We start from the raw sequence: 25733 nt of genomic DNA, 5'->3' as shown, positions 1-25733 counted from the left end.
TGTCTGCTGAAGGTCATCTGCGCCCTCTTGAGTGAACATAAGAGCCCTTTGTGGTTGGGTTAAATGCACCTGACAGGCTGTTGGAGGACAATCACCCATTTTAATTGTCATGTAACGGTTTCATGTAGAGCCAAAGTGTCTGCAACACTTCAGTGGTTGGAAATCAGAGCCCAGCCACACAACCACAGATGTGGTTATCTGAACATTTGCTAGAGGAAATAAAAAAAAAAAAAAAAAGACATTTGGAAGAACATGCTGATAGATAATCCAGCTATCTGCAACAATTTGTTAAATTATAGAGCTTAATACACCTTTTAATAAAAGGGTTGGAAAAATACTAACTGCCTTAATGCACCTTTCAAATAGACTGCTAAATTACTTTTTCCTGTGTAACACCTATCCAATATGGGTTTAATGAACACACTAAATTTCGCAATTTAGTAGAAGCCAAAAATGGCAGGAAACAAGGTAATTCACTACACCCACAATAACAAACCCCTGCCCATTCTCCCTCTATTTCCATGAATGCCATTTCATATTAAGCTGCAGTCCTAATCTAACGTCAAAGACAGACTCATTATTGACAATCACAGGAATTAGTTACATCATTTCACCAAAGTGGACTAATCATTTCCAGGATACTGCAGAAGCAGATAAAACCATTTGGGAAAAAATAGGATCTCTTAAATAGAATAACTGACATCTATATCTTCTCTCATGCTTAGGCTGAAAGGTTTCAGAAACTGCATTAGATGCCATTGAAAATCTGCGGGAAAAAGACATCGCTTATATTTTTCCAGAGCTGCACTGTGCCAGTCGTATATTACCAAATACTGCATTACAAAAGCCTGTGTTGCATCTAATTCTGTCATCAGTGTAACAACTGGCACAGTCTATAGATAAATTCAGTGATAATAATACACTTTTAAAAAGTTTTAGCCCTCTGAAACATCACTGCTGTCATCTGCTAAAACAGCAGAATTAGCTCATTGTTTATAGGTTGGAAGTTACCATAAATCCACTACTAAGGGATATATCTATATCTGGGGAGAGAGAGAGAGACAGAGAGGGAGAGAGATGTATATACACACACACTTAAAAATGGATGATGAAAAAAAGGATGATTAAATAGGCTGGGTCATCAAGTTTAGTTGTTTTTTTCTCCCAATTTTCCCCAGTAATAAACCTGGATCTTGTTTAGGCCAAAGACCTCTGATGTCTATCAGCAGAGGTCACTGTCTGGGGGCAAGTGGAGCCCACAGCAAGATGAGTGGATCATCACTTTCCCTCAACACATCATCAAGAGAACAATCCTTATTGCCTTGACACATTCCTAGCATTTCTCCAGCTGTTGTTCATGCTACCTGCATACATACTACCTGTATGTGACAAAGTATAAATTAACTTCATGATGGCCATATTTGAACATTTATTAAATTCCAAGTATCAAACTGTGAGCACTGAAAGACTGATCCAAGAACAGCTGCAACTGTGCCTTGTTAAAATGTCAAAATACCAAAAAGACCAAGGGCAAAGAAAAGTCAAAAAGGTACAGTATATACAAAAATGATTTTAGTCAAGAAAGAACAAGACAAACACATAAAAGAATGAAATATTTAACACAGACCAGAAACGAGCAGAAAATGTAACAACTGTTACTTAAATTACAAATGCGGTTTGGGAATGGAAAGAAATGACAGGAAACGATATAGTAATGGTACACTGGATGCCAGCAGATAAATCCAATGTGATAAAGGCTTCAAAGGCAGAGGGAAGTCTTCCTCTGTGCACTTAGGTTGACCTGTAAACCAAAAAACACAAGAAGAGATTCAATTAACTTGAGCAATCACTGAATTGATACATGGAGACAAGTCATATCCCATTTGGTAACTACAGTTTTGTATCATTGCTTCTTTTCGAAGTTCTCGACAAAAGCCACTCACCTTTTAATTAAGTCGGTACTTTAAAATTACTTTTAACATCTGCTTATTGAGATTACAATCAGTCTTTCTACATCTAAAAGCTCCAATGAAAAAAAAAGCACATTTAAGGCATCCTGAGGTGAAGGAAAAGATAACCTTAAAGAGATTTGGATTTTTGGCCAGAGTCCCAGTATAGTCATGGCTATGATATACACCACAAAGATAAGCCTCAAAATGCCAGGTTGTGGTTACCAAACACATGACAAGAAACTGTTGAGCTCTGCAACCAGGTTCTAGGGACAAGTATGGCTGACGGTGAAAGAGACAATCTGGTATTTGAAAAGTATGTTGTGATGTTTATAGACTATTATGGATGTTTACCTGCCAGTACCTATTCAGCTTACTCAAATAAAGCTGAAAATGAACTCTAATAAAATCTATGATTTATTTCAAATTAGATATAGAGGGAAATATTAAGAATTCCTTTTAAAATATTTTAGGTCTGGATTGAAAAACAAGTCAAAAGAACACCTCAATTATTTTGACTTTGACAAAACAGGGGTAGTATTTATAACAGGCCCACTTTAATGGACTGCCTCATGCTATATAGAAGGTTTATGTTTATTTGGTCGCTGAGTAGATATTTATAACAGCCACAGATGTACAAAGTGAAAGGAGGACTTCAAGTTCTCATCTATCTTTCACTATCGGATATTGAAAAGTGGATGGACAGAGATAAAGATCAGCATATGCTGCAGCTCGACGTGCACATTGTAAACAGCACTGCTCAGAGATTCAGCGGTATGAAACTGCCATTCTGAGCAGTACTTTGCACAGCAGACAAGAGGAAGACTCACTTGGGCTTTGTCTCGGCATCTGTGACCTGGCGGATAAAGATGGCATCCTCTGGGTGGCTGATGTCTCCTTTCTCAAACATGTAGGAAGCGGCGATTGCAAGCATGGTGCCATCATTATTAAAGGCCAGTGATGCAATACTGGTTGGATACCGATGGAACTGACACAAACGCTTCTTGTTGAATGGATCCCAGATGTTCACAAAGCCATCTGAGCCACCTGGTAAAAGGAGAGGTTCAAGGTCAACCTCAAAAAGTTTTCGGCCTTGTTATTGCTGAGATATGGATCTATATTAACAAGAGTTCTGGATGCAACCTTGGCAGTTAAGAGGTGAAGGTCAGAGAAAAATCTAAGATATTTTCTGTAGCTGACTCTTTTTGTATATACATATATAAGCTAAGAAAGATCTAAGAACAAACAAATACCTGCTTTTGTCAAGTACTAACTAGCCAATCTTACCTGTGGCAAAGGTGTTATGAACACTGTGAAATGAGATGGCATTGACAGGATAAACATGCTCGATTCCTTCTTCCTTCAGCCTGTGGCACTTGAAAGCGTATTTCTTCTTCTGAACTTCCTGGCTTGGGTCCAGGTACTCTACAGCTACACGTCCCTCAATTGAACTCAAGACATACCCCTGGAGCCAAGACAGAAAATATGAGGTTAAAATTTGACTCTATATTATCAGGTTCTATTAAGAACAAATTATCAGCCAGGTTTTAACAGTCTTCATATTTTATAAAGTCTACCTGTTTGTTGGGGAAGGCTCTAATGCAGCGCGTCTGATACTTCAGACTGGACTCTCTTCTTTGCTGCACATATCCCATGTTTCTCAAATCCCACACCAGTACTCGTCGTCCTGCTGTGCCAACAATCAGCCTATCTCCAGCCACAGAGAGGGTATACACCTTTGACAAAGACAAGTTATGAGACAAGATGACAACATCACTAGCAGTGCCAAAAATCATATGAAATGTATATGCATATGCATACAACATTACTTAACCACATGCAAACACATTAAACTTACTTTACACTATGGGAAAGTAAATGAATACAATTACAATGTCTAATGTAGGGAGCTTTCTAGAAAATATATTAATAGCTACATCACTGTGTACCAGTATTAGGAGTAAAGCCAAAATAAAAAGTAAATAAAATCCATCAAAAAATTTTCCTGTTTTCATTAATAGTCTTATCAACTCATTCTCAATAACAACTGCTAAACTTGTAATGCCCTCCTGAGAATCCAAAATACTTTGTTGCTTTGAAAAAGGATGAATCTCCAAAAATGTCATGTTTTCTTTTTTAAACTTTAATAGCAATTCTAGTGATTTAGATCTGAAAACATGTATATAACAATCTTATAAACAATATGGTTAAGCTCAGTGGTGGCTCTACTGCTTTACCTTGTCTGGCTGAGTAAAGGTGCCAGCATTGCAGGGCGTTCGTGGGTCCCACAGTCGAACTGATCTATCCCAGCTACCTGTTACCATGACATTAACTTCTGGGCAGTACTCTACACAACGAATGGCAGCATCATGTGTTCCAACAATTGTGTCTGTTTAAAGAGAAGAAACCAGCAGAATATAGATGAAAGCATTCCAAAATATATGTTTTACTACTGGAAGTTTTTAATCCACCTACCAGATTAGTAACATACCTTGGTCTGTGTTCAAATCATGCATTTTTAACTGTGCATCTAAACCTCCACTCCAAGAATGTGTTGGATCCTGAAAGTTAAAGGTTTTATCATTTGAGCACACCAGACTTCAAGGCTATAACATAACAAGAAGAAACCTAAGCAGAAAATATGTGACCTACATAAAATGCACAATCCAGAACTGGAGCCGTGTGCTGGTACTTCATTCGCATGGTGTTGCCTCCCACGTCATAGAGACGGACAGTGCAGTCCCAAGAGGAAACCAGGAGAAACTGGGCTGTGCTGGGACTGAACTTGACAGCAGAGATGCCATCCTCTGGTCCCTGATTGAGCTTGTACTCGTTTGAGCCTGTCATCTGCAGCAGAGAAAAATGAGCAGGCGATTTAAACTTTAATAGTAATCAACCCTGCAAGGTGTTTTAATGCAACCTAACTGACATTTAGACTGGAATCACAACAGGACACAACAGAGGTCAAACATTATAAACTGGGCTGTTAATTTCGATCTAATTGCCCAGTTTTAAATACTGCTCCACTATGAACATCTATGACACTGTCAAAACACATATTTTATTCATTTCCTCATTCATTTGGAAAGAAATGTCTGTACAGAAATTTTTAACACTTTATTGAGCAAGGAGCTATATTTGGTAACTTAATAGCCAAAATTAGCACCCCAATGCTTCATATTGAAATTGTAGAGCCATGGATTCCTCTCAGTGAGTCAGCAAAGAGATATATATATATATATATATATATATATATATATATATACTTTCACAAATTGGGGAATTGTGTATTTGACCCATATCTACTCCCATACAATTCATCATAAAATTGAAATGAACACTGGTAGCTGACCAAAGCTATGCATGATATAGTTCCAGTTGTATAGTTGTGATAGAAGTTGAGATAGGTCTTGTTTGTTTAGGATTTCTAGAAATTTGAGACGTCTGTGGCATAAAAACTGTAGCAACATATTTGATCATATGACCTGTTCACCTGAAACTGGTACAAGGGATGTCAAGTCCATTTTAGACATACACCGGATGTATCTAGCAAGCCATACTTGTGTTATGAAAAACAAACAAAATAAAAAACTATTATAAACGTAGGACAGCAGATGTCAATTGTATATTGAACCTTGCCACAAGTTTGTGTAATAATATAAAGTGATTCAGTGACAAATGTATTCCACTTGACATTTTCAGGCTATAAATAGAACCACAGATGCTATTTTTAGTTCATTTTATAAGCATACATCCATGTATTTTTTTACCGTGAGTCTTGTTACTGCTAAAATTGACTTAGTATTTCAATATATGCGATTAATTTATTTTGGACTGAATTACATGTAAGAGAAAATAAGTGGTACCACCACTAGTTATACCATTTTTTTACTCCTTGTTATACATTTACAATTTCTGCATCACCATTTTAGATTCATTTTAGGCTTCACTGTTAATGCGCACCTTCAAAGATGGCTGGATATTTATGTTCTCTCTTTTATTTTGCATTTGTGTAGTTGGAACTTTTTTTTTTAAGTACCATGCCATATATAAACCCTAGATCCAGGTGGATACACATGCAGCGAAAAAACTTAAATTGTTGCTGAAAATGATAAATATTTAGTTACAATGTCTTATTGGAAATTATGTCACCTTACAGAAGCTTCAAGTATCATAAGGCCTGTGACAGAACAGGACTGCTGTTATCGTTGTGACAAATGCCAGTATTATTCAAGATAAAAATGTTTCCCTAAAATCTCTAAGTTTTTCCAGTACTTTATTTTATAGACACACTTTTTGGAAACATGTTTACCTAAGATGGGGAGAAGTCATTATACTGATTGTGATTTGCAACACAACGTGCTCCAATGACACTTCAGATTTGAAATTTTGAATTTCCACGTCTTTCAGTGACTCCCTTATAAAGGGTTACTATTACTTAGAAGTTATTAGTGGCTTCAGTGAAAACCAAACATGCGTTTTCATACACATTATAAAGCTACATAAATTCCCTGGTCGCAAACACAGCCTAACAGCAGTTGGTTAAAGGCTTTGTTGCTTGTTTTCAATGCAGCCCACCGACAGAATACCCGCCCCAAATAGTAGCTAGCAACCATATAAACTAAAATACATGTTTATATGCCTTTCTGTCAGTTGAATGACTGCGCTACTTGTGACTTTATAACCGCATTACTTTTTGTTCCACACTGACTGGACTCATTGTTCAGTTAAATCCAGGAATTACACCAAGCCCACTACTACTCTTGCCACTGGTGTTAGCTAATGCTAGCTCGAAAGGGCAAAAGCAACGAGCACAAATGTTAGTAGTTTCACTTCACTTACCGCTTCAGTCAGATGTCGTTCGGACGTGATCAGTTGGTTTATTTGCCAAGAGCGATTATTATACCTTTTTAGTTAACTATAAAAATATATGAATATACGAGAACACAATGTGGCTGCGTGAGGATAGCTCGCTACCGACGGTCCACAAGGCGCTGATTGGTTGAAAGAAATGTTCAAGTTCGCGCCTGCGATTTCATTGGCTGAGCTGATTTCTATGGTTATTTCCGTTGTCTCAATACAGAACACGTGACATGGGTCCCTTTTCTGTCTTACGCCGTATTTCTTCCTAGAGCCTACTTTCTGAAATGAATAGGCCTGATATCTATCTATCTATCTATCTATCTATCTATCTATCTATCTATCTATCTATCTATCTATCTATCTATCTATCTATCTATCTATGCAAGCATATATCTGTGGTTTTACTCTAAAATCATGAAGTTGTATAGCTCATATGTTAAATAAACAGGTAGCAGAAAAGCTGAGAGAAAAGTGAGCACATTTTGAAACAGGCACCTGTACAATGCGCCTTTTTTTGTTGTCCATTTTTTTGTTTTTGGCTTTTTGCTTTTGCTTTTTGAAGTTTGACTAGGAATTTACCACATAAATTAACCACCATAAATCAACCATATTGAGGCACATGTAATGGTATATTTTAGTTTAAGCTGCTCTCAAGCGCTATTCAATAAGGAAAATAATAAAAAAGAATAATAAAATAAAGCATATAGTAACGTGATGACTTTATGAAAAATTAAGAAGGCCGGCTCTCAATCTTTCTGATTCATTTTGTAATTTAGGCTAGTACATTCTAATTTGTGTGGATATGTGACAGTTTTCTTCTTCTAATTATAGGACATGTTTTCCGCAATACTTTTTCTTAATTATATAAAGCAAAAATTATATGATGAAAAGAGCTGACGTTGAGGCCTAAATGCTTCACAGAAACCCAACATTTGGTTCATCCAACGTTCCTATTATTTAGAATGCAGTTGGTTATTTTCTAAGTGATCGGTATAAATATTGTTGCCACTCTAATGCTGATCCGTGTTTTATTTTCGATAGGCTCGAAAATAAAACACGGATCAGCATTAGAGGAAGCTTAAGAACCCTTAAGAACATACCCCTCACAAATGTTTGAAACCCAGAACGACATGACTTGAATAAACATTCGTGTTGCACACACCAAGGCTATATAAAAGGAAACATTTCTTGCTTGAATTAATTTTTACTGAGTGCGAGACCATATAATATACAGAATTTCAATAACAACATCAGAAGAAAACCACACACAAAAAACAGAGGCTTTTTTGGTTTTTTCATGGCTTTAAAATTACGCCAACCACTGCGTCAAAAAGACAAATGCCTGTATCATCTGCAGTTGTTTTTTTGGTGGTGGTGTGGGGGTGTGGGTTGGGGGGGGGGGGGGGGGTCTTTTAAGAATGACATGATTGTCCTGACTATTACCAAGTGAGCTATAGGCCTATGGGAGACAAAGGCTGGCAGCCTAATTTAAAGCCAACAGTATTGCACAATATTGAAAAATATTAAAATATTTAATTCCACATTCAAACACTGACACAAATCTCTGTAAATTACATATAGACAGCCAACCGTGTTCAACTTAATACGTTCAAATATATGCACCCAAAATGGATCATAATAATTAAAAAGAAAAAAACCAGAAAATCCATTACTTTTGTTCCCACACGCGTGGGAGCTGTAAAAGGGACCCTGTCTTGCTCAAGGACACTTTAGTAGAAGAAAGCATGATTACATATAATAATAATAATAATAATAATAATAATAATAATAATAATAATAATAATAATAATAATAATAATAATAATAATAATAATAACTGTGTCCGTTCAATCTAAAAAATATACAAAACAATTTTTTTTCAGTTAATCACTCTCATTTAAAAACATATGTACAATGCTTTATGACACAAATGTTAAACGGGTCTCAGCAGTGGGACTGGGTGAGAATAGTACATGTGGTGGGGGAAAGCCAGGAGTGCCTGGCCGCCCGGTGAGTTTGTAGCAGGGCCCCCGCTCGTTTCTGGGGCTCCATTCTCGTGGTAGAGTATGGGAACCCGCACAATCCTCTGTGCCGCCGCATGGCTCAGGTTGGCCGCCTCCAGCTCGGCGGCCAGCTGCCTTTTCCACTTATTCCTCCGGTTCTGGAACCAGATTTTCACCTGCGTCTCGGTTAAGTGCAGGGACGCGGCTAGGCCTGCCCTCTCTGAGCTGCTCAGGTAGCGCTTAATGTCGAAAGTGGACTCCAGCTGAAAGACCTGACTTCTGGAAAACACGGTGCGCGTCTTCTTCTTCCGACAGGGCTTCTTCTCGGAGTCCAGCTCGTCGTTTTTTCTCCTCCAGTCGTCCTCCTGGTCTGTTTCTTTCTTTGGCTCCTCCGAGTCACTTTCATCCAGGGCGATGTCATCGTCGGCGCTTTCATCTTTGGCATCTTGATCACTTTTCTGGAGATCCGGAGAGCGCCTGTCCGGTGCCTGTGATGCTTCTCTTAAGCTGACCTTCTCAGAGCCTGGAGAAAAACATTTTATTTTGTTAAAACCTATTCTTCAACGACAAACAATTCTGCAGTGAAAGCTATCCTACCTCTATTCTATTCCCCCCTTTGTGTAATAGGTTTATTGTTGGGATACATTAAGTTTAATTTAGAGTTTTAAGTATTTAAAACGTTTTTATTAAGATTTACGTATCCATTCACGATGTTGAATACACCACAGCTTTTCCCGATAGAAGAACGTGAATTAATATTAAAACACTACACGCAATACAATAATTTACCTCCAGTCCTAAAATGTGCTCCAAGCGTGTAGGGGTACCACCAGGTAGATGCTCTTTCCAGATATTGCGCGGATAGTCCAATTCTCTGTGCTGGCAGCTCAAATCGAGGAACAGACAAATCACCGAGCCGAGAAAAGAAACTGCCTTCCAAAACCCCCTTGTGCGAGCTGAGGATGCTTTTTGGCTTCGTGGGTTTGTCTTCAATATTCAGCAGGTTCTTTATGGAGAACGGCGAGTCTTTTGCAGGTTGGCGAGCCTCTTGAGTATCAGAGTCTGCCATCACCGTTTACTGTCCGACAGGGATCACCATCAAAAGCTGAAAAAAGATATTAAACAGATCTAAAGGATTCTCTGGCGTTAAAGTCCGAGCTAAAATAGTTCGCATAAGATGGAGGGAAAACTCAGAAAGTCGCGTAAAGCTGTGCCCAGCTTCCCCCCCACGAGAATGATCAGCGTGAGAGCGCAGAGATCACTGCGTCAGACTTGCTCCCGACCGTAGTGATGAAATAAAAATGCCATCCGAGTTAAAGCGTGCTCTGTCGCTGCTATTGGACAGATACAATAGCAAATGGGATTTGAGATGAAACCGCGTGGGGGTCTGACAAGAATGGACTCCAAAGAAAAAGGCCGCGCGAGAGTTTTGGCTTCGGGCTCAGCAGTACGCACCCACTTGTCAACCAATTAGATAAAAGAGGAAAATGTATCAGGGTTATGAGGGGTGTGCGCGAGCCACAATTACCTGTCAGTAAATTGAATAAATGGTCCATTGATTAAATGGTCCAGCGAAATCAAGCAACTTAGCCTTATTAAACAAATTACGCATAGGTTTTACGCACGAATGTAAGCTACGATATACAATAACAAAATGGCGAAGTATTATTCTTAACGCACAAAAAGATTCAAAAAATTGTTAAATATTTAGTCATTTAATGATTTTTGTCATTAAACGCGGACCCTGAACACTATGACGCACGATTTCGGCGTGCCACTATTCTGTTGCGTCCTGACGCGCGTGTGTTCGGCAGGAAAGCTGTTCGTTTCACCTGCACCGGAGCGCATTGACTTCGGTGTAATTTTATTAGCCAGGAAGCGCTACAGGCAGACATCAAATTGAATGTTTAACCATCGTGATAAAGTCTTTTCACATCAGCTTAGTACCAAAGCAGACAAACCCACAGGGGCAGCAGGTGATCTAATGCGCGAGGATGACAATAGGCCTGTTTCTGTCACACATACAACAGTGCTAGTACTTGAATTAAGCAAATTTCAATTGTGTACCTGAAGAGACATGTATAAGAGCTGTTTGGTCGCATTTTATTTGTGCGTATGATGAACGAAAGAAAGACCAGGAAAGAAAATGAATTTATAAGTACACTGCTTTTCTGATCTCTATTTAGACTAAGAGCATATGTCTCCAAAAACGGAAGAGATATCAACATTTTGCGTGTCTATTTGGTATAGGCATACGCAAAGAAAAAAAGAGACACTAAAAACATTTAAGATGCACCATTTAAACCAAAGTTGAAGCAAATGCAGAGAACTAATCAAACAAATTGAATTTGCTCAACCTGCAAATATGCAGCCTGTCCTTTTAGCTCGTGGAGCGCTCTCCAGCTCTAGAGGACAACACTGTGTTTTGTGAAAAGCTACTTGAATCCTTGCATAATTAGAGGTCTCATAGCTGTGTTAAAGATGGGGGCGGAGAAAGAGGCTAGCTGAGCAGCATTTTGCCGAAGCAAAGTGAAAAGCAAATAGCTGTGTTTTCATCAGATTATGTTCATTAAAGAGAAGGGGGAGGGTCCACGAGTCAGAGTGGATCAGAGGGGCAAACAAAGTACACTCAATCAGTGATGTAAATGCAGGCTTGATTTTCTGTTCTATCTTTATGTGATTAAAAAAAGACAGAAATTTAGGTTTAAAGAACAGGTGTTTGTATGCAATTACACTGCAGCCTAGCACGTTTGATTCTAACTCCTATCAGCAAAGTCCCAGCAGTAAATAACACTCAATTCATATTTAAATTCAAAGCTTTTGTCACAGATACAGTGGTGGTGTCAAGAATTATACTGATCGTTTAGAAACACACACATAATCCTAAATTTTTTATGAGGGCAAATACATTTCAGTCCCTTTCACTCTTCAAATGTATTATACAAATACATGAAATAAGAAGCAAAAGCAAATCTTAATATAAAATTATCCGCTACAAAAACATTAAGTTTCTGTATTACAGCCAGGAAACGGTGTGACTAATAAAAATCATCAAATAGTATCCGTGTCTGTTTTAATTTTTCCCTCTCCATTATTTAAAAGTAATAAAAAATATCACCACATAATTATTTGTAAGAAGTCTTGGCTAAAAGTTTAAAAGCTGTTTAAACAATAGACCTTATTTTGCACAGCACATGTAGCCTGTGCAAATTTAATCAGTCACACCCACAAAATTATCAATGAGTCAATTATGCAAGGCGAGCTCTTTTCATCTGAAGCACCGGCATAATTAAATTGATATAAAATATCATTAGAGGTGACAAGCTGTTAAAAGACATAATAATTGACTGCCGCTTCTGTGAGCGGCTGTCACTCAGGAAAATGCTGCCATCTAGTGAGAGAACTTGGTATTAACCTGGACTCCTCAGCAAATACAAACCATACACTGCACTACAGCATACTTCACATTTAATAGTACTGACAGATCATTCTTTACAGATGATTTCCTAAAAGGATGTAGAATCATACAGAGAGAACACACACCTTTACATCACTGATCTCAGTAATCGCAAATCTTCCGAAGGCACCAAAACATAATCCTAATCATCAGCTTTCAACAACTAACTCCCACATTGCAAATGTATGGATCATTTATGTTACTGTTACATTAATAATAATACTAGAACAAATGTGGGGTGAAGGTTGTAAAGGTCTTAAAATGATATACAGTTTGTTACTCATTGTATTTGAATCGATGGAAAGCTCACTGAATACAAAAAGCAAAATAAACATCATTAAACCAGAGCAGCTTTATCTCTAAACCTGAAGAAACGTAACCAAAACACCAGTAACTATGAGCTGCTGCACGAGAACTAATCTATAGTAGTATGGTCTGGATCAATCCCATTATAATCACTGGGGGGAAAAATGCGGAGTGTAACATCGCAGAGTACAATCGTTTAGGCTTTGCTCATAGAGTTTCAAACATTGTACTCCTTATCAATGAACTTGGCCATAGTGGACAGCTGGATATTCGTCGTGCCCTCATAAATGGTACCTGCACAAAGAGAGAAAACAAAACATTAGCACAGATTCCTGCCATACACAACAAAGTCCATTTTGTCAAACTCCTCTGCCCACTACATGCATCCGCCGCTTTCACTAGCAGGAGACAAGGAGGCTTAGCGTGGAGCTAGGTCTGCCGGTGCTCCAGCCAGAGAGCTCGGGAGCCAAAGTGGCAGTGATGAAAGGAAAAGTAACATTTTGAAATGGCAGCTTCCTTGGCTGTGTGCTGGTATAATGGCACTCTGAGGGGTCAGACTGGAGAATTCCAGCAGAGTCCGATTACAGCCACTGCTATTGGGCCTTCTCTCTCCGCCCCACTCTGCTCCAATCACGAACATCTACACCTGACCCTCCTGTAGCACTCACAAGTTTCGTTCTTTTCACAGTAGGACTCCAGCCACAGTTACACTAAGTACACCTTATTTAAGCAGCAATCTCACTAACAGCATACAAACACAAGCCAATATTTGCAGAGTGATCCAGAGTCCAAGCACGTTTGTCGAGTTAGGCTCACCAATTTTACAGTCTCTGTAGTATTTTTCAATAGGGTAGTCTTTAGTGAAGCCTACTCCTCCCATCCACTCGATGCACTTTGACGTGGTAAGGGTGGCAACCTGAAGAAAGTAAATTATAAAAAGAGACAGAGAAAATAAAAAGACTTTTTGAGTTGAACTTGTAAAAATAATTACTAGCTGAGACAGCAGCAGAGATATCACAGAAATGATAGGATGTAACAGAACCTAAAAACTGCCATGGCTTCAGGAGAGTCTCAGCAACAACTTTTACTTCTTCTACCATTGGTTGTATGAAATCATGACACAAATAACGTTATGGCAACATACCTAAACAGGTCCAAAAATATCCTTATTCTGTCCTAAAGTGTACTACCACAAAAACAGGAAGCTCACCTCTGCGCTGAAGTATTTAGCCATGCAGGCCTCTTTAATGAAAGTTCTTCCGGCTTCTTTCAGACGAGCAGCGTTGTACGTCAACAGCCGAGCGGCTTCAATCTGTGTTGCTACATGGGCAATTTGGTGCTGCATCCCCTGGAATATAAGGAACACCAAAAGCAGCATCAGAATTTATTGAACCAAGCCTTATCACCACAAGGTGTTGTAAAAAATCCAAAGTCCAAATATGGATCGTGACCTGGAAGTCAAAGATACGTTTCCCAAACTGCATCCTCTGTCTGGTGTAAGGAACAGTGTGATCAAAGCAACCCTGTGCCAATCCAAGCATCTGAAACACACACAGAGTTAGAACACCGCCCTGCTGAATTTGACATTTTAACAGAGCAGATTTTGTGTTTTAATTTACCTGTGCTGCTATTCCAATCCTACCCTCGTTCAACATCCCGATGGCATACTTATAGCCATGACCGACCTCTCCTAAAATGTTCTTCTCTGGCACCTAGAACAGAAAGCAGAGTTTTAAAAAAATCTATCTAATGCACTTGCCAGGCATTTCTCTGGTAACGTACACGATGTATGGTCGCACCTTGACATTGTCAAAGTTGAGCGGGCAGGTGGAGGAGGCCCGCAGTCCAAGCTTGTTCTCCTTCTTGCCGATTTCTAGCCCCTCGGTGTCCCGGTCCACGATGAAGCAGGTGATGCCTCTGTATCCCTGCCAAACAAAGATGACTTTATATTTACCTTTCTGTCACAGGGGAACGCATTTAATCACCACAAAGCATCAATACAACCTATAGAGGGTGGGTATTATAAAGTATAGTTTCACTTGATGTTTTTGTTAAATGAATTTGTTAAAAAAAATCCAGCATGTCTTGGTAATTTCCAAGATAAAGAAAAAAACGCAATCAATATATTGTTATTAGATTATAAGCTCAGAAGCAACTGTTGAGAGGGGCCTTAAAAATCTAGGCTCAAAAAGAAATACTGCACACTCTGAGAATAGAAACATCAACAGTTACTCACAGCAGAGAGATCCACATTGGCCATTACCAGGAAAACACCAGCATGCTCTGCATTACTGATCCACATCTTGGATCCATTGATTACATAATAGTCCTTGTGCTTTTCAGCACGCGTCTTCAGAGCAAAAGCATCGCTTCCCGACTCTGCTTCAGAGAGACAGAAGCTTCCAATCTGGTATAAATAATACAAAAATACTAATATAAAATACAAATAAACAAGGAACAAATATAGAGAAATTGCATATAAGGTTTCCAAAAAAGAACGGCATATATATGTATATATATAAATAAATCTCTTTGACTTAACAGCAGATTAAACCAGTACAAAGAACACAAATTACATGATGAATGATAAAACAAAGAATGTTTCCTTTTTTTTGATGATTTTTGGAATCAAATAGCAAATCTTTGGACTAATGAGGAGAAAGACCAACAGTGTACAAGCTCAAAAGCCAGAATTCGTGACAGTAAAGGGACACAAGGTGTCTTATTCAGTGAAGGACATGCTTATTTCATGATAAAAGGCAATTAATCACTATTGGTTATGGCCAAGTCCTGGAGAAGAGCATCTTTCAGTGCTCTTGAAGCAGATGAGCTGGAGCAGCAGAAGACCACACCAGGTTTCTCTTGTATAAACTAAGAACAGAAAACTGAGACCACAATTTATAAGGGCTCACATAAACTTGGCAATATTAAAATGTAAAATCACTGTCTGAGATATTTTCGTATTACCCTTTAGGCCCCTTAGTAGCAATTAAGCATCATTTAAACACTTCAATTAAATAGTCTTGTTGCTGACCATGTCCACTCCTTTACTCAACTGCTGCTGTGAGCACTAAATAAATAAATAAAACTAAACAGATTTGAAAGCATGATCAGAAAACATTAATCAGCTGCACCTGACAACATTAACATTGAATTGATGTACACTGTTTTTATTTCTTCCAGATTATCAAGCTGCTTACCATGTCTGTTGACAGTCGATTGAGGTACTTCTCTTTCTGAGCTGGGGTACCGAGTTTGACAAACAGCGTGTTGATCAGAGTGTTCTGGATGTCACATAGTACAGCCACAGAGGGATCCACCTTCGCCAGCTCCTCGATGACCAGAATAGAGGAGAAAAACGAGGAGCCAGTCCCGCCATATTCGGGGTCGATCTCAATGCCCATGAGCTGCAAAAATCAAATGAGTCACTAGAAGGGAAAAAAATGACACTGGCGTACTTTTAATGACATATACGTTAATTCACGATTAAATTAGTTACGTACACCTTGTTCAAAGAGGGATTTGATCACTTCCTTATCCATCTGCGAATTCTCATCCATTTGTGACACAAGTGGGGAGATGCGCTCCTGTGCATATTTTTTCACTGTCAAACAGCAATGCAGATATTTAGCGTTTTAAGAAACCCTGTCTCCAGCTGTGCACTACAACATGAAACAAGAGGTCCTGCTTACCTGCTTCCCTCATCATGCCTTCCTCCTCTGTGTATGTCTGAAGTGGAGGGAAAGAGGAGACCACCTCGGCGGGATGGTGTGAAGCCACATCTGGGACAGATCTGGAGGAAGTGCTCCTCCATCCTGCCTGGCATGCCCCCCATGGACGAGAGAGTTGTTTGAAAGACTGAAAAACAAACAGCAGTAGAAATATGTAACATCGCTTAGAAAATAATTAGTAATGAACACACAGTGTGACTGAGCATTACGCAGTAATCTCGGGCACGGTTGACCACTGTTTGAGGATTGAGTGTTGAAACTATTTTGGGATGAAACTACTTAGGTTTGAGCTTTAGCAAATATTAGCATCAGTTAGCTAAAAACGTCACGTAGGCAAGAGCCAGATAGGTTACAAAATTCAATGATAAAAAAGGGTTATACCGTAGAAAAGATATTCAAATGAGCGCAGAAACTCTTCAAATGCAAATAATAATGACCTAAATATTCTGTATAACCTTTGAGAAAATCCTGACCAACGGGGTAGCCATGATGTTTGTTATGAAACGTTCAGCAGCGTACGTCCACCAGAGGGCTCATTTCTATTTCTGCCTTCAGTGACCTCCTGTAAGAGTCAGACACGAGAAGTTACACTATGTAGGAGACTTTAATGGCAATACATTAATCATTAACATGTCCTTGTGGGATTATCGTTATGAGCAGGAGTGGAGAAAAAAAACATAAATGGCAAGTGCTTCACTGTCTGTCCTGTTAATGTTGTGAATTTTTAACTTTTTGTATGTACTTATTAAATTAAGAAATCAAACGAAATAGACAAACTTATGCCAGTGTCATATATGTGTCCTGTGCAAAAATATAGGGCCATTGTTGAAGACTTGTGAGAATGTGCGTGTGTTTCCATCTGTTTGTGCGTACTGAAACCCATGTGCGCGTATTCAGATCTCTGTGTGTTTATTCTGACCCGTGTGGTTTACGCATAGTCAGATTTATACATATTAAAAATATAATAAATATATATATATATTAATATATATTAATGACAACCAGTTATATATTATAGATAGAGTGAGAGGGAGAAAGAGAAAGAGAACGACAGCCCCATACGAAAATAAACATAGGCTATGTTTTTCCGATAATAGAGAAGGCAACAGTTGCGTTTGAGTGGCCGCTAACATATCAGAAAAAACGGAAGCGATCGCATGTTCGCCAGATAACAGCATGAGATGATAAACTGTCCCAACTCTGCTGTTAGCGCGAAGAAAAAGCGTTTGTTAGAGTTGTTACGGCAAAATATGGACCACAGTAACGATTGTGCTTAATTTGGGTGTTAAAATTTAAAATACAAGAGCTTAAATCTAGGTAATGTTAGCGCTGCTGCTAAAAGCAGTAGGCTAGTCATTAAGAACGCTAGCAGCAGTAGGTTAGCTGCTGTCAGAATACCAAAGCAGACTTGTAGTACATCGCCATCACATTTGAATCTTTTTCTTCAGGTTCAGCACACGAGAAGGAACATGGAGGAGATAAAGACCGAGCCCGTGGATTTTGTAAAGGAATTTCAAGAATACCTGACCCAGCAAACCCAGCATGTCAACATGATTTCAGGCTCCGTGTGTGGTGAAAAAGAGACAGCGGAATCGTTTCAAGCCGGTGAGAAGGAAGCACACTAATTTACAAACAACTGATTTACGTGTTTACTAAGCAAAATCATATGTTGAAGTCATGCTGTGTTTGTTTGTAGTTGCCCCAAGGTGCGAGCAAAATGGTCTGGACCCCCCGTCTGTGGAGGTAAGACTGTCTGTGGAGGATGGGTCAGATGTGCAGATGGATGGCCTGGAGAGGACCTGCGATGGAAAGTATAAATGCAGCTACTGCAGCTATGCAAACAAGGGCATGGCTCGCTTAATAGAGCATATCCGCATCCACACAGGTCAGAGTTCCCACCATGTAAATATCCCCGATATACAGCTGATAAAGTGAAATAGAGAAAAGCTTCACCTTATCTAAACCTTGTCTAATAGACACTTCCCTACCTCTGTGCAAACCATCACAGTAAAATATGCTGGTTAATATCAGAGTTATAACTGCAGTTATTTCCTTGCCCAGGAGAAAAGCCTCACCGCTGTCAGCTGTGCCCATTTGCATCTGCGTATGAGCGTCACTTGGAAGCCCACATGCGCTCACACACAGGAGAGAAGCCCTACAAGTGTGACCTCTGCGCCTTCCGATGCAGTGACCGCAGCAACCTGTCACACCATCGGCGACGCCGCCACAAGCTTTTGCCCACCAGGGTGGCACGCTCTCCTTTCTCCAACAAGAGAATGCTGAGCGCTTTGCAGAAGAGGACAGCTTCGCTGGGGTTCGGGCGGCGCCTCCTGATCAATCTCAACCCGGCCTCCGTGGTGATGCCAAAATCGGATTTTCTGACTGACTTGTCTCACAAAATCCACCATTTAAACAGCAGCGAGTATAAGAACGCTCCCAGGGTAGATGAGAAGGAAAGTCGCAACAGGAGTGCTAATGGTTTGACTTTTAAAAACCCACTCGACCAGGTGTCTACACTAGCCGGTCAGTTGGCTGAGCTCCACCCTGAGTCTCAGACTCCCGTGTCCCCAGACAGGGAGTCAATAAAAGATGAGAAGCCCATCCTAATACATAATGTCTCCAGTGAACAGGTTGCAATGTGCTCAAATGGAGTGCAGATATCATCACTTAAAAAAGAATCTCCCACCTCACGCCACGAGAACTGCAGTCCTGCTCTGAGCCTTGGCTTTGAGAACAACATGAACGCTCTGACTGCGTGTGTTAGCAACAGCCAGTCGGGCACACCCGCCCCTGCCCTGACTATATCGGACCAGCAGGTCGTGTATAAATGCCAACATTGTGATATTCACTTTTCTGACAATATCCTCTACACTATTCACATGGGCTGCCACGGCTATGAACATCCATTCCAGTGCAACAGCTGTGGGCATAAATGCGCAGACAAATACGATTTTGCCTGCCATTTTGCCCGTGGCCAACATAAAAAATGATTCCTGACAGCACAGACTTATATGGAGCCCTTGTTTTTATTATATTGGTTATATTTAGCAACTAAACATAGTGAGACTGTTTAACATTTCATGTTTTAAGTTGTTTTCTTTTTTTTATTTTACACTTCTACATCTGCACTATACTGTTGCCTTACTGCTTTTCTACCTTGATCCCTACTTTGGGCTTGTCGTATTAGTTGTGAACGTACAAAACCACAAATGACACTTTACAACACATCATAGTTTGTTGTGAGAGTTAGTTAATGCCTTGTGATATCTGTACTCCTTTGCTCATGCAACTTATTGGGTTTGGCATTAGACTGGGATGGGATTTGCAGTGTTTCATCACTTTGGAGTGAGTCATTAGGATTTCATTCAGCCTGTTGAGTAATCACATTTATAAAGGCAGCTATATACACTGATCAGCCAGAACATTGAAACCACTGACAGGCAAAATGAATAACAGTGATTATCTAGTTACAGTGCAATGAAATGGGCTTCTGTGGCCTGTCTACTAACTGGAAGGTTGGTTGGTTGATCCTCAAAGTATCCTTGGATAAGCTACTGAACCCTCAAACTGCCCCCCAAAGTATCAGTTGGAGTGTACGTGAGAATGTTACAAAGTGCTGTGTGAATGTGTGGTGTGATTGGGTGAATGAAGTCTTGCAGCTATACAAGTACCAGTTCATTTGCCAGTGTTCAGATGGGAAGATTTTGCATGTGGCACAATGTGTAGCACTCACGTGGCACACATTAGTACACCCATAACAAGCCCCACAGTGAATCACCCTGCTGCCAACATCCCAAAGGTGCTGTGTTCACACCGTGAATGCTTAGATCTCTGTTTTCCAGCAGGAAGGTGGGGCCCAATTCAATATTATGAGGGTGGTTTTAATGTTGTGGCTGTTGGGTGTGGGGCTTTTAAAAAATAAAAAAAAATACAACACCAAAGCAGTATTAAGCACCAAACATTTCAAGCTCAACCAGCTTTGTATTCACAGTGGAGCCGTCGAGGTGCCATTCTCACCACCATTTGTAAATTGCTTGTATGCCTAATAATTATACACCAAAGTCTCAATCATGGTTAAATTAGCCAGACACATTCCTCAGTGGGAGTTGTAGTTCTAATATTTATTTATATGTAACCTCAGAGACTACAATTAGTAGTTTTTTTTGGGGTTTTTTTACAGTTGTATTATATCCCTTTTTAAAAAATATTTATATACTGTCTCAAGTAACTTTGTGTACATACAACTTTAAAATGAATTGTAGCCACTTACTGTCTGTATATTAGCCAATGCTGAGCCATATTAAAGATCCCATATAACCTGGGGTGGTTTATGATTCCAGCTGTCTGCCATCTATAATCCAGTTTGAGTTCCCTTCCCAGACGCCGCAACGCCCATTCACATTCTGGGCCATCTGACCTCAGGAAATCACATGATAGGGTGGGGCTAGGTTTCACAATAAGTTTACATGAAACCATGGCTGATTGTGACCTACACCCGTTTTCACACCTTGGCTCGTATGATTAGGTAGAGGATCAAAAGGGGGTCCATTGTCCCTCTTGGAGGGGCACTCCCACAGGGCTTAAAATCTGGGACTCTCCACCATTTGACCCTAGAACTGAAGAAGCTTCTTGGATGAGAGGTGAAACATCTTCAAGAAACTTAAAGAAGTCCAGACGCTTTTCTTTCTAAGCTCTATAGATCCCATATAACCCTCATTATGTTACATGTAATGTGAACTAATGTTAGTGGCTTTTCGTTTGTGCAAATCTTGGACACATTAACTTGTTTGTACATGATAATGTTAGTATGGGCAGAAAATGTAATAATGATACTCTTAATTACACCACTGTACCATATCAGGAGAGAAGTCACGTAGACATCTGAAATCAGTTGAGAATTTATTTAAAAAAAAAAAAAACATTTCATTCACAGTTGTAATAACCAAGTTATTACATTACAACCATTTACGAGTGTTTCACTTAGTAGCAGAAAAATAATTTTAAAAAAGCATTTTTAAATTCTTACATTTAATAAAATACAGTACATTGGCTATTCAGTCAAGCTTATTTGTCATTCATGATTCTAGACAAGATTTCTTTCAAGTCATCATTAAAAATTTCAGCTGCTCTCTTCGCTGCATGCTCTACGTTGATTTCTTCTCCTTGGATAAATGGCACTTCATGGAGGAAATGTTTCCGCAGGTTATGAAGAAACGTTGCTTTGGATTCACTCAGCTGAGCAGCCAAAGACCTCATGCGTTCAGGAGGTACTTTATTCTCTAAAATTAGGGAAAGACGAGTTGATCATTTAGCTAGGCTTCAAGTGGCAGCATGCTCTGTTAAACTTGAAATAATAAATATTATCCAAAGCGGACCTCTGGCAGTCTTCATGGCTTCAGAGATGAGGCGTCGACAGGCCTGGTCAGCCTGGTGGACAACACTATTGGCACATTTCAGACGATCAGCATCCTGCAAAATAGATGATGATATATGTGCAGGTGCATGTCTTAAGCCAATACCAATGTATATATGAAAACAGCAACATAGATAAAAAAAGAATTCAGTTATGCATGATGGTATTTCTCTGGCTTCTTGTATTTCCACTACTAATGATGCATTCTTATCTCAGTGCAAAACCGTCCTTTTAATATATTTCTAATTTTCCACTTATAATATGTAGTATTAAGGGACCTGTTATTACTATGTAATATCAAGACAAGACTACCTGCTAGTACTGTTGTTTATGATCATGAGTGAGTATTTTTTTTTAAACAGTATGTGTTAATAATGAATCATTGTTATTATTATTGCATGTTGATGATGATGGTAATAATTGTTATATCTTAACCCCTCCCCTTCATTTTTTTTCCTTCTCTGTCTCCTTTCCCATCCCTCATCCATCCCCTTAACGGTAGCTTGGTGTAATGATGTTCCAATATAGCTGACGGTTAAAACTTTCAGAGTTGCATGGAAGAGGCTCTGGGTCACTTTCTTTACCACTGATATAGACAAAAATCTATTTTACTCAACTGACAACCCACTTATAAACAGTCTCACTCCTTAGGGTCTGTGGGCTGTTTTAAAGGGGGGGGGGGGGGGTCATGCTTGAGGTTGGCCCCCTCTGATTAGGTACTGTTGATTTGAGGACTCTTGATGATGTGTTGTTTCATATGTTAAACCTTTAGAAATGATAGAAATGATCTGCTTCTGTAGCTACATCACTAGCATGTGTCTCAAGTTTACTCTACAGTGACGCACCTTTTGTTCTTTGTTGTCTTCTCCCAGGCTTAGTGGGTTATTTAGTGCAGAGGAGATCAACTCCATCACCCTCTGGCTGAGGATAAGCCACATAGGAGAACACAGAGGCAACAAATTAAAGCCTGACTTATGAATTGACTTTGGTAATTAATCTTTATGGCTGCTCCTTCTGCTGCCTTACATGTCAGATTTGGACACAGTTCCTGTGCTGTTAAGTGTAATGCTGTTCATCTCCCATGAGTTCTTCTGAGGATTCGGAGACTCCAACCGCTTCACCATCTCCAGTATCACCTCAGTGGGGACGGGCTGAGACCTGCTCTGGTTTCTGCTGATGCATGATTCTAAATCACACTGTAGGTAGACCTGGCAGAAACCCAGCGAATCTGCAACATCAGAAGACGTTAACCTAATATTTGAAGAGCCGCATACGTTAAGTGGCATATTCAGTTGATAAGAGGGGTCTTACACTTCCTTGCAAGCTGACAAACTTCATATCTCATACTTGGATAGTAGAAGTTGTCGTCCAGTAGGAAGACGAGAGGTGGCTTCAGACCTTTAGGCCCCATCAGACCTTGAGTGCACTGTTCCCAGGCAGCAACACTGATCCCAGAGCTGCTTGGTACCTCTGGCAGTATTTCTGACTTCTGCAAGAACTGCTCAATACAGTACAACACAGCTTGTCTGTGTGACTTCCATTCAGTGTGCTAGAGAGGAGAATCAGTTCTAAAATTAGTAGGACATACTCAAGCTACTTATGATGTATGGAGACAATATGGATTTTAAAAACAATCTGCTGCAGAATAAAAGTACTTTGAATAATTAATACAGTCACATATCGTGTAGCAGAAGGTAACATTACAGGGAAATTAAGAAGCTTGTTGTTTATGTTGGCTCAAGACTTACAGCAGGTTGTTTACTAATGTTGGGTCAATCCCCAGCTCCTGGACTGTATATGATGAAGTGTCCTCGGACAAAATACTTATCCTCAAATATCCTATGATGCAAGTGCTAAAATTTACCATGGCCTAAACTATCTGATGTTATATCTATGTCAATGTTTTACCCTTTCCTAAACTGGGAAAGGGTAAAACATTTGATGGAAAAGTGTAGTGAGAGTTACCTGAATTAGCCAAAAAACCACAAAACAAATCTAACCTCTAATCTTCAAGCACTGAACACATGCAATTTACTTACATGGATGGGTAAATTGACCTAACTTAGTGCTGTCAAAGAGCTAAATTTTTTATTTTTTTACCTTTTCTGTTAATTAGCACCAAACTATGTTATTTAATGTAAAGCTGTACTATTGTGATTGCGTTCTCTAATAGTCATAATGCCCTACTATAGATAATATTACGCAGGATGGTTGGTTCACATTACATTTGAATCATGTCCTTACCATTTCTTGCAGGTTAACACCATCCTCGACCACTTTGGTTCGAAAAGCTTGCTCTGGGATCAGGTCATCGTATGGCACCACAGTGGCTCTCCATCCATGCTGTGCGGCGGTACTGAGAATCCGGCGGGCCAGGGTGGACTTCCCAGCAGCGGGTAGCCCGCAGAGGACACACAGACAGGCCGAAGCCCTGCTGACACTCACGGCCTCCTCAGTTGCCATGGGCTACGAAAGAGCAGCTTCACAACCTAGCTTCTACTACTCACATTTGTACTGTTTGCAGCCATGTTGGATATTAACTTCCTCATATTCTTCCGCGTGTCATTTCCTACCGACGTCCTTCAAAATAAAAGCACATAATATTGTAAACGACGTCTTGACCAACCTTGTGTTGTACAGTACTAAATAATATTGTAAATAAAGGAACTAAAGGATTGGAATATCCAAATAACTTTCAAATACAAAATACAACGACTAGTGGCATAAAACAAATCGCAAATTGTTTTAATGACTTTTTTCTTGATGTTGGTCCTAGCTTGGCTAAAGAAATTGTAAAATCTGGGCACCCTCCTAAAACTATCAATGTAACAAACTCAATGTTTATGAGGGGAGTAGATGAAGAGGAAATTATGGATGTAGTTACATCCTTTAACTCCAAGAAACCAAATGACTGTGATGGCATTGATATGGACTTAATTAAAGATATTATTGGATGTATTGTGAAACCATTTACCTACATTTGTAATCTGTCATTACAAAGTGGATTATTTTCAGATAAGATGAAAATCGCAAAGTTAGATCCAATGTATAAAGCTGGAGATGGCAAACTATCGGCCCATCTCTCTACTACTGCAGTTCTCTAAGATACTGAAAAAATATTTTACAATAGATTATATGACTTTATCACAAAAAACAATGTACTATATATAAAGCAAGTATGGATTTAGACCTAAAACGACCACAATGCATGCCTTAATGGAGTTTATAGATACAGTAACAACTGCTATTGAAAACAAAGAATATGCTGTCTGAGTTTTTTTTAGATTTAAAGAAAGCATTTGATACAGTTCATCGCAACCTTTTACATAACAAACTACATATGGGGTCAGAGGGGTGGCATTATCATGGGCTAACAGTTACCTTAAAAACCGTAAACAATTTACCCAAATAAATGCCATAAAGTCAGAATTGAAATCCGTTGTGTTCCAAAACTGATCCCCAAGGATCAGTTTTGGGGCTGCTGCTTTTCATATTGTACATTACTGAGATATGTGCAATTTCAACATCTTTGAAAATAATATTATACAATATAATACAAACTTACTGTGCTGTGGAAGTAACTTGGAACAACTTCTGAATGAATTAGAAAATGAATTAAATAATCTGAAGACCTGGTTTGACCATAATAAATTAACATTGAACCTGAGTAAAGCAAAATTCATAATATTTGGGAAATGCACATATTCTACTAATAGTAAACTGACAATAAATAACAGTATCTGAAATAAAATTCCTTGGTGTGATAATACATCACAAACTATCCTGGATTCCAGACATTACTTATATCAAAGGCAAAATATCGAAGTCTCTGGCAATTCTCTACAAGGTTAAGGATCTCATAAATCAAACATCATTATATACTCTGTATTGTTCTATCATACTGCCGTACATGACATACTGTGTGGTCGTGTGGGGAAACAAGTACAAAACACACACCCATCCAATATACATTCTGCAGAAAAAGAGCAATAAGGATAACAAATAAAGCTA

General features: G+C 39.2%; 5 protein-coding genes across 10 annotated transcripts; 1 reads left to right on the top strand and 4 right to left on the bottom strand.

Moving 5' to 3' along the window:
• Positions 1-1409: 1409 nt before the first annotated feature.
• Positions 1410-6961, bottom strand: bub3 (BUB3 mitotic checkpoint protein). Of its 2 annotated transcripts, XM_005919535.3 has the most exons (8): positions 6792-6960; positions 4602-4796; positions 4441-4510; positions 4187-4338; positions 3527-3685; positions 3237-3414; positions 2780-2996; positions 1410-1801 (listed from the first exon to the last, which is right to left on the bottom strand). In XM_005919535.3, the coding sequence occupies exons 2-8, from the start codon at positions 4794-4796 to the stop codon at positions 1792-1794; spliced, it is 981 nt and encodes a 326-aa protein (XP_005919597.1). In that variant the 5' UTR covers positions 6792-6960; the 3' UTR covers positions 1410-1791. The 2 variants fall into 2 exon arrangements, with proteins under 2 accessions (XP_005919597.1, XP_005919598.1); XM_005919536.3 differs by lacking the exon at positions 1410-1801 and having other exon boundaries at positions 2776-2996; positions 6792-6961.
• Positions 6962-8659: 1698 nt separating this feature from the next.
• On the bottom strand, positions 8660-12135 carry LOC102296645 (homeobox protein HMX3-B). Its single transcript, XM_005919537.2, has 2 exons — positions 9605-12135; positions 8660-9338 (listed from the first exon to the last, which is right to left on the bottom strand). Exons 1-2 carry the CDS (start codon positions 9882-9884, stop codon positions 8746-8748), a joined length of 873 nt encoding a protein of 290 aa, XP_005919599.1. The 5' UTR covers positions 9885-12135; the 3' UTR covers positions 8660-8745.
• A 131-nt stretch (positions 12136-12266) lies between these two features.
• On the bottom strand, positions 12267-17951 carry acadsb (acyl-CoA dehydrogenase short/branched chain). Of its 3 annotated transcripts, XM_005919538.3 has the most exons (12): positions 17833-17951; positions 16765-16871; positions 16271-16436; positions 16082-16182; positions 15779-15985; positions 14815-14985; positions 14378-14503; positions 14198-14290; positions 14030-14119; positions 13789-13926; positions 13395-13494; positions 12267-12872 (listed from the first exon to the last, which is right to left on the bottom strand). In XM_005919538.3, exons 2-12 carry the CDS (start codon positions 16795-16797, stop codon positions 12796-12798), a joined length of 1302 nt encoding a protein of 433 aa, XP_005919600.1. In that variant the 5' UTR covers positions 16798-16871; positions 17833-17951; the 3' UTR covers positions 12267-12795. The 3 variants fall into 3 exon arrangements, with proteins under 3 accessions (XP_005919600.1, XP_042075677.1, XP_042075676.1); XM_042219743.1 differs by lacking the exon at positions 17833-17951 and having other exon boundaries at positions 16691-16812; XM_042219742.1 differs by lacking the exon at positions 17833-17951 and having other exon boundaries at positions 16747-16796.
• LOC102297263 (zinc finger protein Pegasus) lies at positions 16855-20718 on the top strand. 3 transcript variants are annotated; one of them, XM_042219744.1, is made up of 4 exons: positions 16855-16993; positions 17758-17914; positions 18006-18194; positions 18371-20718. In XM_042219744.1, the coding sequence occupies exons 1-4, from the start codon at positions 16991-16993 to the stop codon at positions 19297-19299; spliced, it is 1278 nt and encodes a 425-aa protein (XP_042075678.1). In that variant the 5' UTR covers positions 16855-16990; the 3' UTR covers positions 19300-20718. The 3 variants fall into 3 exon arrangements, with proteins under 3 accessions (XP_042075678.1, XP_005919602.1, XP_005919601.1); XM_005919540.2 differs by lacking the exon at positions 16855-16993 and adding an exon at positions 17412-17477; XM_005919539.3 differs by lacking the exon at positions 16855-16993 and adding an exon at positions 17440-17626.
• A 471-nt stretch (positions 20719-21189) lies between these two features.
• LOC102297761 (L-seryl-tRNA(Sec) kinase) lies at positions 21190-24296 on the bottom strand. Its single transcript, XM_005919541.3, has 6 exons — positions 23967-24296; positions 23034-23271; positions 22749-22950; positions 22568-22643; positions 21685-21778; positions 21190-21588 (listed from the first exon to the last, which is right to left on the bottom strand). The coding sequence occupies exons 1-6, from the start codon at positions 24183-24185 to the stop codon at positions 21374-21376; spliced, it is 1044 nt and encodes a 347-aa protein (XP_005919603.1). The 5' UTR covers positions 24186-24296; the 3' UTR covers positions 21190-21373.
• Between the last annotated feature and the right edge of the window lie 1437 nt (positions 24297-25733).

The sequence above is a fragment of the Haplochromis burtoni genome, unplaced genomic scaffold, assembly GCF_018398535.1.
Source record: "Haplochromis burtoni strain Fernald_Lab_line unplaced genomic scaffold, NCSU_Asbu1 Contig_37, whole genome shotgun sequence".
NCBI lineage: Eukaryota > Metazoa > Chordata > Actinopteri > Cichliformes > Cichlidae > Haplochromis > Haplochromis burtoni.
This window is presented reverse-complemented; position numbering and strand designations above follow the sequence as displayed.

What these genes read in the sequence shown, in the direction of transcription:
- bub3 (XM_005919535.3), bottom strand. Translation starts at nt 4,796, where the DNA reads ATGACAGGCTCAAACGAGTACAAGCTCAATCAGGGACCAGAGGATGGC. An exon ending in TTCTGGATTGTGCATTTTAT is followed by an intron (nt 4,511 to 4,601) that starts GTAGGTCACATA and finishes TTTAACTTTCAG; the next exon opens with GATCCAACACATTCTTGGAG. An exon ending in GAGCCTTCCCCAACAAACAG is followed by an intron (nt 3,415 to 3,526) that starts GTAGACTTTATA and finishes TCTTGGCTCCAG; the next exon opens with GGGTATGTCTTGAGTTCAAT.
- LOC102297263 (XM_042219744.1), top strand. An exon ending in AGCGGAATCGTTTCAAGCCG is followed by an intron (nt 17,915 to 18,005) that starts GTGAGAAGGAAG and finishes GTTTGTTTGTAG; the next exon opens with TTGCCCCAAGGTGCGAGCAA. An exon ending in GCATATCCGCATCCACACAG is followed by an intron (nt 18,195 to 18,370) that starts GTCAGAGTTCCC and finishes TTCCTTGCCCAG; the next exon opens with GAGAAAAGCCTCACCGCTGT.
- LOC102297761 (XM_005919541.3), bottom strand. Translation starts at nt 24,185, where the DNA reads ATGGCAACTGAGGAGGCCGTGAGTGTCAGCAGGGCTTCGGCCTGTCTG. An exon ending in ACTGTGTCCAAATCTGACAT is followed by an intron (nt 22,644 to 22,748) that starts GTAAGGCAGCAG and finishes GCTTATCCTCAG; the next exon opens with CCAGAGGGTGATGGAGTTGA. An exon ending in AAGACAACAAAGAACAAAAG is followed by an intron (nt 21,779 to 22,567) that starts GTGCGTCACTGT and finishes TCTATTTTGCAG; the next exon opens with GATGCTGATCGTCTGAAATG.
- LOC102296645 (XM_005919537.2), bottom strand. Translation starts at nt 9,884, where the DNA reads ATGGCAGACTCTGATACTCAAGAGGCTCGCCAACCTGCAAAAGACTCG. An exon ending in AGCACATTTTAGGACTGGAG is followed by an intron (nt 9,339 to 9,604) that starts GTAAATTATTGT and finishes GTTTTTCTCCAG; the next exon opens with GCTCTGAGAAGGTCAGCTTA.
- acadsb (XM_005919538.3), bottom strand. Translation starts at nt 16,797, where the DNA reads ATGGCTACCCCGTTGGTCAGGATTTTCTCAAAG. An exon ending in AGGCATGATGAGGGAAGCAG is followed by an intron (nt 16,183 to 16,270) that starts GTAAGCAGGACC and finishes GCTGTTTGACAG; the next exon opens with TGAAAAAATATGCACAGGAG. An exon ending in AACGTATCTTTGACTTCCAG is followed by an intron (nt 13,927 to 14,029) that starts GTCACGATCCAT and finishes CTTATATTCCAG; the next exon opens with GGGATGCAGCACCAAATTGC.